The following is an 18,813-nucleotide window of genomic DNA, read 5'->3' on the forward strand; positions in this document are numbered from 1 at the left end:
CGTCCACTCACAGCGTTTCCGCGCGAGACAATGCCGTCCGTACCGGTACCATACCGAGACAATAACGTCCGTACCGGTACCATACCGAGACAATGACGTCCGTACCGGTGCCATGCCGAGACAATGATGTCCGTGCCGGTGCCATGCCGAGACAGTGACGTCCGTACCGGTGCCATGCCGAGACAATGGCGTCCGTACCGGTACCACACCGTCCACGTTCTCAGGCCCGCGCGAGACAATGGCGTCCGTACCGGTACCACACCGTCCGCGTTCCCAGGCGAGAAGCGTCGTCGAACGGCGAGTCGAACTGAATCGGTGCGGAGAACCTGGCTGCGAGCGATATGATGCCTGGTTCCCTGTGGTCCAGTCGTTGCACCGGCTGACCAGCCCGGCGTGTGGTTTGGCTGGCCTCGTGTAGCCTTTCTCTGGCTACGTTCCCTGCCAACCGTATGCCTGCCGGTGGCCAGGAAACGTCTCCGTCGCCGGGGGCTTTACAAACACCACCTGCACAGATTCTCAGAGCTCGCGTTTGTAGCGGGCCAAGGCTGGTAAGGAAAACGGAGCCCTCGACAACTGCGACAGGGTTGAGTAACGTGATAAGAGTTCTTGCGGATTGAGTCCAAGTTAAATCCCTAACATTTCGGACCTGGATTTGATCTGAGCCGCAACTGTCCAGCTGGACGCTACTAGTTAACGACGAAATCTGCCAAGGCAGAAGTCAACATTCGTAAGAGGTTTTCATAGCACACAGCCAGCGGCAGCTGTTGACGCGGGGTGTGATTATCACAACATGTCACATGGTCATCACAGGATAAACCTGCAGGGTGTTCACAAGTTATTTGCTACCCTTCCACTAACTGTAGAACACTTTCGGTTCATCTGACATCTCTGCTCACATACCACCGCGTTTCCCATTCAATTCCAGACACATGGCAATCTTGATACGGATTGCATCCGCTAACTTCCAGAGCATGGAGGACGATACGCTCGCCGGCTCCCTCTGCGGCACTGCCTCCAGCCCCGAAATGCTCTTCAAGGGCCAGCTGCCCTGAGGCAGGTCTTCAAGAGGTCTTACAGACGTTGGCGGGGTTCAGGTCGGAAGAATTCCCCGGATATGCCCTCTTGCCACCGAATCACAGAAGGTGCGCCTCCTGGACACTCTGTGCATGCGGCCGAGCGCCCTGTAATGCATGAAAGGGCGACCGATATGTGATGAACCACTTTCCAGTGATTCTCGGTGTCCGTGCTCACCGTTTGCTTAGTATCTTTAACGATACACATATCAAATAATTCCCTTGGTACAGTGGTCTATGTTGACAGCTATTCCGCACCCCTTACAGTGCTGTAGTTCACAGGATACCCATCCCCCCAATCCGATCGTCATCCTCTGAGGTCTCTTTTCATGGCAGCGAAGTAATACTCCTGTCCCGTTTCTCACCCAAGTGCGGTGGTTTTGGGGGCTTGGGCGTTGTGTGGGCTCGGCAACAGATTCGTAGCTCCCATGACTTTTTGAAGTAGGCCCTGCTCCAATTCTTCTGCTGTTATTACACGTGCACAGCCCTTTTCGCCTGCCGCCGTTTTCCACTCATTTCTGACCATTGTATTAGACATGAAGCCTAGTGAGCAATTCATGCATCAGTAGGCAATCGTCCTGGGCCGCTCGTAGCTATTGCGTGTCAATTTGACTGATAATGATCAGACTCCCTGGCCTGCCCTCTTTACGCCGCAGTCTTTGCATATACAGTTGATACGACCCGACTAACCTGCAGCGTTCGTCCCTAGCGCTCGTCTTTGAGGGGAGGGTCTCACCTTTCGGGCACATCTAAAAAACATTGGTGAAGCCTTGGGATTAGTTAATCTAATGATAGCACTGATGCAGCATCTATGAGAATAGGTATCATGTTATAGCCATAAGCTGTACCTTTATGAAACGTCATTGGCGGTGATACACACAACGTGGTCTAAAGTTTTCAGCTTAATCCACGTATTTATCCAATAAGAGGCACGTAAAACCAAAGCATGCGGACCTGACTCACTCAGCCTGCCATCTTTCAATACGCGCTGGAGCACACCCTGGTGAACACTAGACTGGACGCACTGGAGCACACCTAGCGTGTTGCAGCACACCTTAACAAACGATAGACTGGGCCACCTCTCAATACTCGCTGGAGCACACCTTGACAAACAATAGACTGGACCACTTCTCAATACGCGCTGGAACACACCTTGACAAACACTAGACTGGGCCACCTCTCAATACGGGCTGGAGCACACCTTGACAAACGCTAGACTGGACCACTTCTCAACATGCGCTGGAACACATCTTGACAAACACTAGACTGGACCACCTCTCAATACGCGCTGGAGCACACCTTGACAAACACGAGACTGGACCACTTCTCAATATGCGCTGGAGCACACCCTGAAGACCACTAGACTGGACCATTTCTCCTACTGGGAGCTGTATATCAAATTGTCTTTCACGTATGTTGCGCGCTTAAAATAAACATATGAATACTACCTAAACTTAAAAGAATATCTCACTTCATCCCGAGTGTCAAATGTCCAGAACACAAAATGAGTCTGAATTCAAACTACTGATGCGGTGAGTCTGTGTCCGAGCGCACAATATCCCCAGACTGGCGAGTCCACCTCCTCGTTCGACTCCTGTGCGAGTGCTAATCAGTTGAATTGAGTTGAGTCCCAAACGGCCACGAGTCCGAGTCCGATCCTGGCACGACTCGGATCCACGAACGCGTCCGGTTGCGGCGCGGACGCTTCCCGCAGTGTTGCTGGCAATGCATGTTTTCTCGGCAACGGCATCGCGCTGCTCTCACACAAGGCTTCGCTGCCGTCGCGCTTTGTTTAGCTCCCAGCGCCGATGACGAGCGACTGGTGGACTTGGCTGCGCGTCACCCCATTTTGCGATCAGTCATGTGACAGACTCATCACGCGTGACATCTGAGAACAGGGAGACTAATCACTTTGCTGTCTGCGGCACCGCTACCGTGCTGGACAAGCTCCGAGTGTGCTTCGCAGTACACCGCGCCGAACAGGCCACGGATTGATCACAGACGTTCGTTGGCACGTCCCGCCGCGCTTTCCCGGGCCTGCACCCCGTGCCGTCGCCGCCGAGAGCCAGTGACGTCACAGCCGGCCGGTCACGGTCCGCCGCGCGCGCCGTGTGTGTGGTTCGGGTGACGGTTCCGCCCGGCGGCCGCGGTTATCGCCGCAGTCGACGGGCGCTGGGACGGCCGGCCTCTCGCCGTCCACAGCAAGCACCGCGCTGCACAGCGCGCCACGCCCCCAGGCGCGGCCATGGAGCGCAGTACCGCACGCTCCACGGTCCACGGTACAACACTTATTTACGCTGTACCGCACCGTTTGTCGCAAGTCTCATTGTATACGATACGACACGTTTCGCGATGGCAAATCTTGTCTGAGATGTGAATGCGCACAGAATGGCGCGTGTCGGTTCATACACTACATTCGTCGTAGACCAGCATTCTCCTCGTCGTGCCATCTCATGGAGTTACGACACATCTCATAGTGCTCGCCACGTGTTTTGGTGTTCGGAGCGGCTAGCCTTATGATGCACGCATGGCACGTGTCATGACGTGCGCCACACGTCATGGTATGTCCAACGCACGTCTTATAATGTTCGCTGTCGTTCGCATCTCTGCACAGTACGACAGGTTTCGCGGCATTCTTCTGTCCGGTGGGATACGTCGCCTTTCATCGCGCATGGGACTGCACGTCCGTGGTATGTGCATGGGACTGCGCGTCCGTGGTACGCCGCGTGGTGCGTTGTACGACCGTCGTGTGGTGGAAGACAACACTTGGTGCAGAATACAACACGCCGCGTAGTGGCTACAATATTGTATATGGTGCGTTCGATGCATTACATAGTTCTCATTTGACACATCGCCGTCAAAAATCCCCATGAGCTTTCACCCGCCCGCGCTCAACGTCGCGCTCAATTGCGATCTTTTCACAAGGTGGATATCCAGGTAGAACAGTGCAGAGGAGCCCACGGTGGACACCAAGGACAGCGACAGTGCAATGGAGCCCACGGTGGACACCAGGGACAGCGACAGTGCAGAGGAGCCCACGGTGGACGCCAGGGACAGTGACAGTGCAGAGGAGCCCACGGTGGACACCAAGGACAGCGACAGTGTAGAGGATCCCACGATAGACACCAGGGGCAGTGACAGTGCAGAGGAGCCCACGGTGGACACCAGGGACTGTGACAGTGCAGAGGAGCCCACGGGGGACACCAGGGACAGTGGCAGTGCAGAGGAGCCCAAGGTGGACACCAGGGACAGTGACAGTGCAGAGGAGCCCACGGTGGGCATCAGGGACAGTGACAGTGCAGAGGAGCCCACGGTGGACATCAGGGACAGTGACAGTGCAGAGGAGCCCACGGTGGACACCAGGGACAGTGACAGTGCAGAGGAGCCCACGGTGGACACCAGGGACAGTGACGGTGCGGAGGAGCCCACGGTGGACACCAGGGACAGTGACAGTGCAGAGGAGCCCACGGTGGACATCAGGGACTGTGACAGTGCAGATGAGCCCAAGGTGGACACCAGGGACAGTGACAGTGCAGAGGAGCCCACGGTGGACACCAAGAACAGCGACAGTGCAGAGGAGTCCACGATAGACACCAGGGGCAGTGACAGTGCAGAGGAGCCCACGGTGGACACCAGGGACTGTGACAGTGCAGAGGAGCCCACGGTGGACACCAGGGACAGTGGCAGTGCAGAGGAGCCTAAGGTGGACACCAGGGACAGTGACAGTGCAGAGGAGCCCACGGTGGACATCAGGGACAGTGACAGTGCAGAGGAGCCCACGGTGGACATCAGGGACAGTGACAGTGCAGAGAAGCCCAAGGTGGACACCAGGGACAGTGACAGTGCAGAGGAGCCCACGGTGGACATCAGGGACAGTGACAGTGCAGAGGAGCCCAAGGTGGACACCAGGGACAGTGACAGTGCAGAGGAGCCCACGGTGGACACCAGGGACTGTGACAGTGACCATGTATCAGCGCAGGCTCGCAGCGCCGCATCGAGCGCCCGTACGAGAAGCATGTTCCATATTATCCAAAGAAGGCACCTTGTGCAACACTGGTATGGTTATGGGATATAGCAGAAAAGCTGACGACACTGATATGTGGCGACATGAATCCTGAACAGGAGACGGAGCGTGAACCGATGGAAGGCAAGAACACAACCATCGTGAACTGAACAAACACGAGCGCGTGTTTACCCTTGATGTGTGTCGCAGGCTGCCGTCACCACTAGTTACCCGATGGGCCGCTCTGGCAGTTCTGGTAACTCTGTTAGGAGGAAGGGTAGCCGCTCATTGTCTGGGAAAGTCAGGCTTTTTAGCAAAACTCAGTTTAGTTTAGAAACCTAAAGCGCTACCCAAAGAGAAATTAGCTGTCCACACCAATGGTAGATGTCGCCGCCCACGAATACCGGAAAACAGTTCGCGTTACAGACGGGGTAAGAGGAGTGTGTAAGCTTTATGCATCACCCACGGCTATAGCCGATTAGTGACTATAGCGGAAGAAGGAACTGGACAGGGATAAGTAGTCAGCATGCTGTCTTAGGAGACAGAGACCGCAAGAGAAAGACAACCCCTTGTAATGACGTCTTCTGCCCTTCGGCATAATTTCGACATGCCATGCTCTTGATCCTTGGAAATAGCTCTTGAGCCAACTATTACAATAAAAATTTGGCAGTAAACGTAACCTAGAAAGTGACAGAGCAACATAAGGTACCTGAACGCAGAGATACAAGTTTGAGTATTACCCGGCATGATTCATCTTCATAGTCATTCGGTATTGGGTATTCCTGAGCAATGCGCTGATGACATTTCCGCGAAATGTCTGGCAGACAGCGTGGAATTGAACAAAACTGACTCTTCCATTCGTTTAACTGAAGCAAATAATTAACTAATTTGGTCGCATTAACTGGTTACGCCGTGCCGAATCCTGCACATCTTGCCGGCTACACTACAACAAGTGGCATGATAATTGTTGAAACAGATTTAAAGCTCATATTTTCACCTCGTCAATTAACGGATTCACGCTCTCGTCAGCAATGCCAAAGTCATAATGTATTTTGCATCACGTCATTTTAAGTGATACCCTGAGTGAAGCCAAGCTCATTTGTCATGTGGTGTAAGTTGTTCTCTCAGCATCAAGACCGCCGTGGTCACCCAAATGCGGGCAAGTCGGTGGGCTATCACGCAAGCCACGCTACCTTTAGAGTTTTAGCTTCAGCTGAGAACAAGCTTCACATTCGTGACTTGCATCAACGAAACATAAACTAACCGCATGCATGACGCGAATATACTACTACAATGCCAGTGTATCAATCCATACTATAGCATTTTGGGACACTGAGTCCCTTACTTAATCAGACATGATCCCGAATGCTGCTTCACCCATTAAAACGTAAATATCTTGTCGAAGTTTAAAGCTGGATCCTTAATCTTGGGACATCTGGGAACGAATTTTAGAAGTGCGTCCTTCATCGAAGACCTTAATACTTGAACCCATGATTACTTTCTGTTGCTAGGCACACGTCTTCTACCAACCGTTTACATCGATCGATACAATGAACAACGGACAAGTTTGGTGTGTAAGATGCAGTAAGACATTCACGATCAGCCGTAACCAAATCACATTCATAAATCACGCCGTTCACCACGCGGCACGGAGAAAACACTGATCGGGAAGTTCGGCGCACCCGAGAACCGCAGACCGTGACGCCAACAATAAACATCGTCTGCGGCCACTTCGTCTGATTAAGCGCCCAATGCCTTCATTTCTCTCGCCCGAATCTAGCTTGCCCGGAAATTAACTCTGTCACGAGCCGATCACTGGGCTGTCAAAGCTCGTGCACTCCGCCTGCTACGAACCGTAGCAAATCCCATGCGGAAATCATTTCTCGAAACTGGAGGTGCCCCGAACGACCGTGGCTGCACGCGCGTGAAAACTGCGCAGAGCACCCCTGATTCAGCGATCTCTGTCGGCGGCTTTCTCCCAAGCATCGGGCGCTAGCACCTCTGCAGTCGGGCCCAGTCACACTGAACGGCGGCGAAATGAAAGTGAAGCCCGGCGAGGGAGGCGGCGGGGCCCATAGCTGCCAGTCGCCGAGTGGGAGCCGCTTGGCGGCGGACTGTTGACTCGGTGGTGACGCTCGGCTCTGTTTGATCGGCTCGTCCCCCGAGGATGCCGTCCAGTTGAGAGTCAAGGTGAGGCCGCAGGTCGTCGCACCTTTCGGCGAAGGCGTCGGGAAGTGCCGTGGCCATAGACCGGGCTTTGACTTTGGACTTTGGGAGTTTGACGAGCACACAACGTGTGTACATCTGCTGCCAAATCTGAAATTCAAATGACCGACTGAGCCAGAGATCCGCCGGACCCGCAGGAATATCCCAAAACGGTGTGCCAAAACTATTTGCTATTTCTTTTTCAGTAGTCGGAACGTTATTGTTACGCCATCGGGAAGGTGGAGATCCTACCCATCCTGCAGATCCAGGGCATTCAGAAGCTTCCGACAACTGTATAGTGGCAACGTTCTCCTATCTGAATGCTATGTCGGAGCGATTGTGCTCAAGAAGGGTGCGGGACGAGCTGGCTCGCGATGTGAGCACGCGGGCTGGTCTCGGTCTCCAGTTACCTGCGCAGACAAGCCACAGAGTCGTGGCGAGGTATTGGAAGCCGGACATGACAACCGGGCTGAAGCAAGACATGACAATCGGGCTGAAGCAAGACATGACAATCGAGCCGAAGCAGGATCAGAAATCGAGACGGACGGATCAGGAATCAGCCCGCAGCGAAATCGGAACGGGGTGGAATCAGCAGAATCAAGAAGCACGCTGCGGCAGTCGGTCCGGCGTGACTTGCCGTTCCTTCAGGCGCCGCTCTGGCGCGGTCTGGCTCATGACGCCGGCCAGTGAGCATCCCGCCGGGCGTGCTCAGTTGTCAGTGTACGGCAGGGCTCACCCTCAAATATTCATGGAAGTTTAACGCTCGCCCTGATTCATTGCTCTTCATAACGCGGATTGATAAGCGGTCGATGCGACCCCTGTCCCTGCCGCTTCCTAAGGAAGATAGTGCTTAGGAAAAGGCATCGGTGGATTGTTCTGAAAAAGCTCTGGCGATTGTATTTTTTGTAGTTGCTGGCCCTTTTTCGTGTTGTTCCCGCATATTTGTCAGTGTTTTCGGCTTTATTACGCTCACATACACGGGTGTGGTGCTATTCTTTGCTTTCATGATTACAGGCCTTTCTTCCGTGAAAACATGCACCACTTCTCAAATTCATGAATTATATAGCACGAAACTTGGTTAGTATTTGCAACATGCACTCAGCGCATGAAAATTGACCAAGACTTGCTGGTGACCGTTGATGCCACAAAACGTGATGACTTACGACAGACACAAATCATTTTGTTGATCATAGCACTCTTGGCCTTGAGCAGAGGTGCCATTGTCTAAAAGATCTTACGCTAAGTCTAATCCAAAATCCACGGGTTAGACTTGGCACAAGTCTAACCCGTTGCTGCTTACTGTCGAAGAAGTGTCCAAAGAATCAAGTTGTCTGAAAATTTCTAATTGTTGGCATCATATAAATCCTACCTTTACCCAATAACATCGGGTTACTAATTGCGTGATTTCAGCTTCAGTCGGTCTCCTCACTCAAATCGAATGAAAAGAAGACTGAAATTCTCGAGAGAAACAAGGTGCCTTTGCATTAACACGTGCCCCTGTGGCCAGTTTAATACCCTTCGCTCGGGTGGGGTGAGGTGAGTCAGCTTGAACCGCCAAGCTCTTAAAAATAAGAAAACTTGAGACACCAAATTCACATGGTGTTTTGATCTGTACGTAAGCTCACTTGCGTCAAAATTTGAGGTTCCCAGGTCATGACCTTTGGGTCTAATGAAGACAACCAATGTCAAACTCCAGATTGGTGTCCAAAGCGCCCCCAAACTTTCTCATGCAACCACTGCGAACCTAAATACATATTCTAAGCAGAACCTCACTGGTGATCGTTTAAGGTCCGTGACATTGTGTGATCCTCCCAAGTTCATGGCGACCATACAAGGCTGCTTTGATTATTGCATTTGAACAAGCGTCAATGATTACGCTATGCAGCATGTTCTTAAAAGCAAAGTGCTGACCTGTGTCATTTTAGGTCCGTGACCTTTTCTGACCTTTAAGAAGTTCATGAAGAACGATAATGCGGTTCCTGACATCAGTAAACTCAAAATGAGCATCAGAAGTTACCGCATACAAGCTCTAGCGTAATAAGACGGTTTGGTTTTGACGTTGGTCCGACCTTTCTTCCTGATTCTAGGTCAATTAAATCGTTCATGCAATTATTGTGTTGCCTAGGAAACCGTCACAGAGATGTTTGGATTTGCCTGACACTCGGTAAATGCGTGTTGCATCCGATTGAACGGCTCCATAGCAATTAATTGCCTTCGCTGAATCCATGGCACAATTTTGACCTGCCGTAGATCAGTGACTTTGCAAGGTAAATCTAAAAGTGTGATACCAAACGATCAGCCATCGCATTGTCGACAGCAATGTAAAACTTGGCTATGTAGAACTTCGATTTTTTTTTGAAAAATCTTCGGAAAGGTCAGATTGACGCCCATCCTTGCATATCTTGAAAAAAAATTGAGTCACTTGCCAATTCGCCACGCAGCACAACTATATCGGCTATTCAATGAAATTGACAGATTTCTGCCCCTGCCTGTCTCATTTACAAAAGAAAGCTTTGGATTTTTTTTGAATTCCAAAATTTGGAATCTATTCGGCATGTCTAACCAATACCTAACTAAATCAGGAATCCGGCATCGTGATGGACTCCATCCATGGATTCCGGCGTCTCTCTCTAATCGTAAATCTCTAATCTAATCTAACCTTTAGCACTACATGGTAAATGAAGTGGCAGTACATGTGTAGCGTTTTTATTTCGTCGTTCATGTCTGTGTGACTTAAGAATATTCTGCATGATATAGTCTGCACAAATTGTGCGCCGACAATCGCACTAAAAAGTATTCAACATGAGTGCCCCAGTTGAAAACCCCACGCAAATGTGAAGCCCTCCCTTTAATCCCTTCTGCATCCATGTGTGCTAATGACATTTTTATTCAATAGCACAGCCATTTTCAAAGTACAGCTGATGATTTGAGATCCATGCTGTTGCAGTAAGGTATCTGTGCGAATGTGCAGCTCGCGAGATCGTTCCGTCCTGACTAAGCCTGATATGTGGCGAGAAAGCAATCTCAAACCATAACGAAAATTTGTCTTCCTGAAGCCAGTTGGAAACCGTCAATTCACCAGTACAACTTCCACTCAATGTGAAATTAGTTTTGTTTCATGAAAACACCCAAATTTGTACCAAATTAAGTCGATAAGTGGTCGAAGTAAATTCAGTGATGCAGCCAAAACCTGCGTTGCACAATTAAAAAAAAAGAAAATAGACACGGAATTGAAAAAATAAAGTCATGATAGCTTGTGACAATTTCAGTGATCCAAACAAAACCGCACTACACAATTGTAAAAATTAGACAGTTGACACCCCGTAACAGGTTTCAAACGGACCAAATCTTCGCCATGCATGTTATGAAAAGCTGACAGTTGGGTTGTACATTTCAGTGCAGCATGCATGAGTGGATAACATTCGTTTTACGGCATCATTTTGTGGAAAAGTATCAAGTTGGGGAAATAGATGTAATATTTTAGAGGGCGCAGCACGTAGATAGCCCATAATTCCAGCAATGCATACATACTGATTTATCTACGGACATGTCCCGCAATATTTTTCAGCTTAAATCAATGCACCGCGGTGCAAAATAAAGGGCACAGCTCTGAGTTGAAAACTCTCAAGGTGGAGATATTGGATATTGAATACTGAAGTCAGAAATGTCTGATCAGGGTCATCCCGCTGATCCCAACCGCACACAGTCATGCGATGCTGTGGAAACTGTGCATAGAAATTATCTGAAGAAGTAAAAACTGAAAAAAACGAACAAAAACATAAATGGTGTCACATACTGCTTGCAGGAATCTAACGATTTATTTCAAATTTTGGGATTTTCTTTGCATCAGATTTGTATGTCTTTGAATCATATAGCTTGATATGGGGACAGCAAAAGGATATTCTTAGAAAGGGTTTTCATGATTGTAACTTTCTATCACAAAAATTTTCGACAACCGCTCCCTTTGAAAAGATTCATTTCAATGTAGCCTAGCTATGCTACCACATCATATCAATGTAACAAAACTTTACTACCACATATGCCTTCGATTTGATGCACCCTATGCGTAGTTTTAGATGTGTGTACGTCCACATGATTTAAAGTATCTATTGCCCGATCTTGACTTACCGGCACAGCTTAAGTTGCGATGACATTCAGACTTACGCTGAAAATCACTGACATCGCCACAGGCTGCCTCGCTCAGGCCTGCAAAGGACAGTTCAAGATAGAGGAATCCGCCGTCTAAGTTGCCGGTAGTCGACATTGCAGCGTCTCACATGGGACGATGGGACGGCTAAGGACGGTAACTCGACTAAATGAGTCGGAACGTTAGCATATTTGATGGTACATAAACTCAATTTTAGCCCAACAAGGATCAGCACGCAACATTTTAAGTGCAAAGAAACTATAACGCACACCGTCGATGTGATGAGCCAAAAAACAAGAAATTAACGCTCAGCAAAGGTCGGGTCACAAACTGTCCGCAGTCACACAAGAACGTCCACGTTTTAAAATCTTGAAACAAGTATGAAATGTGATGAAATAAGATTACTTAAAACTATTCGCATAATTTAAGTGGAAAAGACTTCTCTAGACAACACAATGGATCCGTCTACCAAATGTGCACCTTAACGCGTCATTGTTTGATTACGTCATCGTTCCTTGCACAACGTGATTGGGAGCCTGCAGTTTACTTTCCTTCTACGATTTTTCGAGCGCGGTCAAAAATAAATGCTCACGGATGCACGACATTTTCAAGCACGTGTTCATCTATCAATTTTGCATCCTTTGTGCGAATTCTTAAGTTTTTATCTACTAAGCTCATTGGTCTATTCCACGTCAAAATGGTCAACCTCTAAAAAACTTTGTCCATGCATTACTTAGTTGCTGGTCATTTACGATTGTTCAAACTCGCTGCAGTAATCGAACATGATAGTACGTACAACTTGCATATTTCAAATGTTTCGGAAAACGCGAGTTCCATGACCTGAAGTCAGGTCAATTACTGCCATTTCCGCAAATAATGCAAATTTGTACGAATTTTGTGTGTAGTTTTGGTGTTCTGAAATGAGGAAAAGAGAGTAAGAAGAAGAACTTGCATGCAAAACCATCATATGGCCACAGAGCACATGACCTAAACCCTAGCCATTGCTTATCTTGTGGGATACCTTCTGTACAGCACATGCTGAGGTCAAAACAGGCAGTGTCGTTGGGTAAGATTAGCCGCAGAACTCGAATCTTCACTAAAAACATGTGGCATCATTCTGATGCATAGTCGGGTCATAACGGTTCATGTGAGGACATGCAAGATCACATGAGGTCAGCGGAGGTCAGTAACCTATATTGCCAATAACGGAGAGGCTGGACAAAGGAGTGTAACGCGCACAACCATCTCCTTATCACGTTTGTAAAGCAGATCACCTCTAATTTCACGCACCAATGTACCTGTTCTCAGATTGTTACAAAATGCATTGCCAAGTCAGAAGGATTTTCATCACGTAGACAGCAGCTATACGATGCATTCTTGATGGGTTGAGAAGACTTTCAAACGGTATCTTACTAGTCAGCGTTCGGCGTTTGAAGGTTGGAGATCCTAGGGGAAGTAAACTTTCACTCGGCCGGACACAGTGGTCTCAAACCCCGGCGCATGCGGGCTGAAATATGAATGAGAAGCATTTAAATGTCATATGGCAGATGCCATGGTATGGGGAGCATTAATATGCCGTGTCATGGCAGATGTCATGGGGTGTCACAGAAGAAGTCATGACCTCAATAACGTCATTTACTTCACAGAACGGCTCCAAATGTGAAAGATCTCGAGCCAAAGAGGCCCTAAGCTTCATCTCACAACCTACCCGGGTGTACCTAAAAGGTGGAGTGGTGTTGCACCCCGCTGGTGTTCTAGGGGTATATCTCCACCGTAAATCCAATTATCTTCTTTCTTCAGCATAAACTTGGGCATATGGAATGACACATGTCATATGCCACATATGTCGTACATAATGTTAATGCATTGTTCACTGACAGTGACTGCATTGTGACTGTTACTGACAACTCACTGCATACCGTTGTGAACGACCAGCAGGGGCCGCGTGGAACACGTGAACCCCGTCCGCGGTCACGCCCAGCTCAGTCTGTCTCGTCCGCGGTCACGCTCAGCCCAGTCTGCCCCGTCCACGGTCACGCTCAGCTCAGTCTGCCCCGTCCGTGGTCACGCTCAGCCCAGTCTGCCCCGTCTGCGGTCACGCTCAGCCCAGTCTGCCCCGTCCGTGGTTACGCTCAGCCCAGTCTGCCCGTCCGCGGTCACTCTCAGCCCAGTCTCCCCGTCCGCGGTTACGCTCAGCCCAGTCTGCCCCGTCCGCGGTCACGCTCAGCCCAGTCTGCCCTGTCCGCAGTCAAGCTCAGCCCAGTCTGCCCTGTCCGCAGTCACGCTCAGCCCAGTCTGCCTCGTCCGCAGTCACGCTCAGCCCAGTTTGCCCTGACCGCAGTCACGCTCAGCCCAGTCTGCCTCGTCCGCAGTAACGCTCAACCCAGTTTTCCCTGTCCGCAGTTACGCTCAACCCAGTTTTCCCCGTCCGCGGTCACGCTCAGCCCAGTCTGCCCCGTCCGTGGTCACGTTCAGCCCAGTTTGCCCCGTCCGCAGTCACGCTCAGCCGGCCTGCCCCGGGCGGCGGGCAGTACCGCCCGCTCACCGCCGCACCCTCGGGCGGTACACAAGGCACTCGAGCACAGTGTCGTTAAGGGATGCACTGCATAGTCAACACCGGTCTGGCGCGGGTAATCGAGATAACGAACGGCCATTGTGAGTTACCACACGTCACATGTACGTGACATTTAACCTCAAGCGTCACTGGCACAGGCTTGCTCAGGGTTACTACACGTACTCTAGGCCGTTTTACCGGTTCAGTATTTAATGATAAGTTGTGCTCTCCCCTCTCGCAGTTATGTCATCTGTTGACCCCGATGGCTTCTGATGGCCGCGATCTTCTTCCTCAGATGACTGTCCTCCTGCTGCTGTTTGTCGTCTGCGTGGCGTCGGGCGTGCTGCCACAGGCTCCGCCCACGCCGACGTCACAGTCGTCATCAACTGTGACGTCACTATCAAATCCTGACGTCAGCTCCAAGATGGCGTCGCCACGTGCCGCCCCGTCGCCGGAGGGCCGGCTGCCTCTGCAGGGCGAGCAGGAGCAGCCCGGCGCCCCCAGCAACACGGCCGTCGGACCCATGAGCTTCGCCAAGATGGCGACCGAGGACAGCGTGCTGTGCATGGACGATGAGTGCTTCGCGGCGCTCCTGGCGCAGATGCTGCGAGGTCGCGGCGCGGATGCCCTCGACGGCGACGAGGCCGAGATTCCTGGAGGAAGGCGTGCTGCCCGAGGCAGTGAGGCGCCTGTTCGCCGACTACGTCCAACGCGTGACCGTCGAAGACCCTGTCACGGGTCGCCTGGTGAGCGGCGACACGGTCTCGCTGGCGCCGCCGCCGACGCCATCACGGACCGCGCCACCAGCCGCGCTGCGCCGTGCTCGCCGCGGCGTGCTCGCGCCCGTCGTCGGGATCGACTACAATGACGGCGGGGCGGCGGTGCCACGGCTGCCGGCGGCGCGTCCGCAGCGGCAGCGGCAAGCCGCGGTCCGACGCTCCCCGAGCGCACCGCCGGCGCCGCCGGTACAGAGCCGCGAGCTGGTGGCGAACCCGCCAGACAAGCACCGCTTCGGCCCGCCCAAGGCGGAGGATGTGCAGTTGGGGCAGCTGCACGCGCCACCGCACTCTTCGCCGCCGCGCCGGTCGGGCCCGCCGCTGCGAACGCCGGGTGTGTACGAGCGCCCGCCGCCTCTGATCACTCGAGCTGACCGCGTCACCAGGCGGCCGCCGCACACGGACCAGGCGAACTCCGTCACGCACACGTACTCGGAAAGCCACGACCCGGTTCGCTACAGGGTATTCGGAGGCGGAGGGCCAGGGCACGGTGGAGGAGCCGGTCTCGGCGGAGGAGCCAGCTTCAGCGGAGGAGTCAGTCACGGCGGAGTAGCCAGTCATGGTGGAGGCGCCAGTCTCGGCGGAGGAGCGGATAACGGCGGGGGATTTCGTATCGGGGATGAAGTGTATCCTGACGACTATGGACCCCCTCTCGTCATTGGCGGGAGGCCCCACACCCCCGACCCGGGCATCGACACCAACAGTGTGGACAACTACAGCCACATCGGAGACTCCGGTATCCACGGGACCGGACCGGACGCGCCGTTCCACGCGGTCTCGCCACCGCCGCAACATCAGCTGTGTGAAGACGGCTGCGGGCAGGACATGGTGGACGAGATCGAGACGTTCTTCAGCAAGAACGACCCGTTCCGTGATGTGGCCAGTCTGAAGGACGAGGAGATCCGCCTGGATGAGCCCCCTAGCTACCAGCACGTGCACCTGGGTCCGACCCAGACGAGCCTGGGCCCCGGTAGTGGCCAGTTTCACCCCTTAGGCGACGCCAGAGGCGGTGCTTTACCACCACCCGTCGGTGACCCAAGCGGGGCCTTGCCGGAGCTCTCCGTCGGTAACTGGAGAGGTGTCGTATCGCCGTCCTTTGATGCTGGCCCGGGGGCCGCTGTGCCACCGTTTGCCCGTGGCTCAGCGGCTGCCAGACCGGTACCCTTCGTAGGAGACGTGAGGGTTGCCAGGCCCCCATTCGTGAGTGACGTGAGGGGTACCGGACCCAACTGGGCGGGCGGGGCGAGGGTCAGCGAGCCGCACTTCCCCGCCCACCCGCGGGCTGCTCGACGCCCCTTGGTCGGCGTCCCTAGTGGCCTGGGCGATGACCTCATTTTCAGACCCGGCGGCGGAGGGCCGCACCGTCCCCCGCCGCGGCGCCCGGCCGGCCCGCCGCCGCCGCTGCGGCGCCACCGTCGCGAGCTGGCCAGCCCGCCGCCGCCGCTGCGGCGCCACCGTCGCGAGCTGGCCGGCCCGCCGCTGGTCGGCCTGTTCGAGGGCCTCGACTACCTGCCCGACATCCCTGACCCCGACGTCCTGGAGGCAGAGTACGCACAGGCTGTGGGCCAGGGGTATCAGCAGGAGGGCCAAGGCTACCAGCAGGAGGATCAGGGATACCAGCCGGAGGGTCAGGGCTACCAGCAGGAGGGCCAGGGCTACCAGCAGGAGGGTCAGGGATACCAGCAGGAGGGTCAGGGCTACCAGCCAGAGGGTCAGGGCTACCCGCAGGAAGGCTTCAGGGACGGCGGAGGTCACGGGGGTGGGGGTCATGGAGGAGGTGGTCACGGAGGAGGTGGTCATGGAGGAGGTGGCCATGGAGGAGGTGGCTATGGAGGGGAAGGAGGGGGTTATGAACAAGGATCCAGTTATACCACACACACGCATAGCAACGGCCCAAGTATTGGCGACTATGAGCCTCCGAAACCCAGCTATTCGCCGCCTGGGAAGGGTTACTCCCCTCCTAAACCTTCCTATGGGCCAACCGAGCCCAGCTACGGACCTCCTAAGCCAAGCTACGGTCCTCCCCAACATGGATATGAGCCACCAAAACCAAGCTATGGTCCCCCTCAAAAGGGGTATGAACCACCCAAACCTAGCTACGGTCCACCTCAGAAGGGATATGAACCACCCAAACCTAGCTACGGTCCACCTCAGAAGGGGTATGAACCACCCAAACCTAGCTACGGTCCACCTCAGAAGGGATATGAACCACCCAAATCTAGCTACGGTCCACCTCAAAAGGGGTATGAACCACCCAAACCTAGCTATGGTCCACCTCAAAAGGGTTATGAACCACCCAAACCTAGCTACGGCCCCCCTCAGAAGGGGTATGAACCACCGAAATCGAGCTATGGTCCTCCACCACAAAGCTACGGTCCACCCCAGCAAAGTTACGGGCCACCTCCCCAGAAGGGCTACGGGCCACCTCCCCACCAAAGTTATGGACCGCCGCCACAAAAGGGTTACGGGCCGCCGCCCCAAAAAGGATACGGGCCGCCGCCCCCAAAAGGCTATGGGCCGCCTCCTCAAAAGGGGTATGGCCCTCCGCCCCATAAGGGCTATGGGCCGCCGCCACAAAAGGGCTATGGGCCGCCGCCACAAAAGGGCTACGGCCCCCCACCGAAACCAAGCTACGGGCCACCCCAGCAAAGCTACGGTCCCCCACCTCAGAAAGGCTACGGGCCCCCTCCTCAATATGGTTACGGTTACGGGCGGAGCACCATTCCATACCATCCCCCATTTGGACCCCATCCCCATCCCCATTTCTTCCGGCCGAGGCCGCCGCCTCGTCCGTTACACCACATCCACCGGCGACAAGACGGTGGCATAGAAGACGGGCCAGATCCTTCACGTACCGGTGAAGGTCACGACACGGTCACCGTGACACCGCACAAGGTCGAAGTCAAGATCGTCAAGGATAAGTCGGGGACGGAAACACAGCACGTACGCTTATACACAAAGGACGCGGCTGGCTAGCGGAGAGCTTGTGGCGGTGTTGGAGCGTGACGTGCGATCGGTGTGATGTGTTTAGGTCATTGTTATGATTGTTACGGTGTTGGTTGAAAGACGGATGTGCAGCCGTTTGCTATTCAGCTGTGTTGGTGCCAATTTCGTTCGGATGATATTACGCGCATGCGTAGAGCAGGCTGACCCGCCTGCGTTTTGTTTTTGTTAACCTCGTTTGTGGGTGCAGGTAGATGCTTGTGTTGGGCGGGGTGCAGTAGAGCCGGCGCCACAAAACAGACTCTCCGTCAAGCCGTGCTGCCCCTGCCTGCGTTTCGTCCTGATGATAAGTGACACCAGTCCGTTGGGCAACACAGTCACTCAAACTACTGTCGTCGTCGAATCCCTCATCACTTGTCTCTCGTGTTTCGGAGGGTGACGGTCGTCGAATCTTTTGATCGATCAACATTACTATTAAGAATTTGATTACAATAGAACCCGCGATGACTTTTCCTCTGGAGAAACCGGGCCAAAGCACAGCAATGAGCCACGATCGCCTATGTACGTCAGCGTGCTTTCATTTAAGATGTCAGGCAAGCCACCTGGGCTGGATGACTGCTGTGTTAGGGTTCTTCCATTTATTTCCAGCTGAGACAGTCTGGTCTGCAAGCCCGCTCGGTTCCCTACGGCCGCAATAGCCAGTAAAACCAAAAAGGGCTCCGGAAGGTTTCAGCGTCCAGTTTCCCTTGAACTGGAGTTTCCACCACACTTGCCAATGAAGAACGGCAGCATTATATCCAAATTGTACGCAGACTTCTTTTGGCAGCAGAGTGGTGACGTACCGTCGGTCGCACCCGCAACAAAACCGGGGTAGCCGCACCACGATCATCACTGTCACCACCATTCAACCGTCAGAGCGTCAAATTGCACCACTGGAAGCGCCTGGGCTCCTTCGACGACCCCCGTGCTCTAGTTGTTCCAGCGTGCGCGCCTGTAATCCTGTTGTTCTGGTTCAGAAGTAACTCAGCCGGCCCAACATCTGGTTCAGGAGTAACTCTGCCGGCCCAGCGTCTGGTTTAGGAGTAACTCTGGTTGCCCAGCGTCTGGTTCAG

At 53.3% G+C, this 18,813-nt stretch overlaps 1 protein-coding gene across 1 annotated transcript; it reads left to right on the forward strand.

The window, feature by feature from the left end:
• Positions 1-7,198: 7,198 nt before the first annotated feature.
• LOC119111085 (trithorax group protein osa) lies at positions 7,199-18,193 on the forward strand. Its single transcript, XM_037234948.1, has 5 exons — positions 7,199-7,266; positions 14,278-14,728; positions 15,220-15,292; positions 15,463-15,728; positions 16,230-18,193. Exons 2-5 carry the CDS (start codon positions 14,278-14,280, stop codon positions 17,732-17,734), a joined length of 2,295 nt encoding a protein of 764 aa, XP_037090843.1. The 5' UTR covers positions 7,199-7,266; the 3' UTR covers positions 17,735-18,193.
• Positions 18,194-18,813: the final 620 nt, after the last annotated feature.

This window comes from Pollicipes pollicipes, unplaced genomic scaffold (genome assembly GCF_011947565.3).
Source record: "Pollicipes pollicipes isolate AB1234 unplaced genomic scaffold, Ppol_2.1 Scaffold_1600;HRSCAF=1878_pilon_pilon_pilon, whole genome shotgun sequence".
NCBI lineage: Eukaryota > Metazoa > Arthropoda > Thecostraca > Pollicipedomorpha > Pollicipedidae > Pollicipes > Pollicipes pollicipes.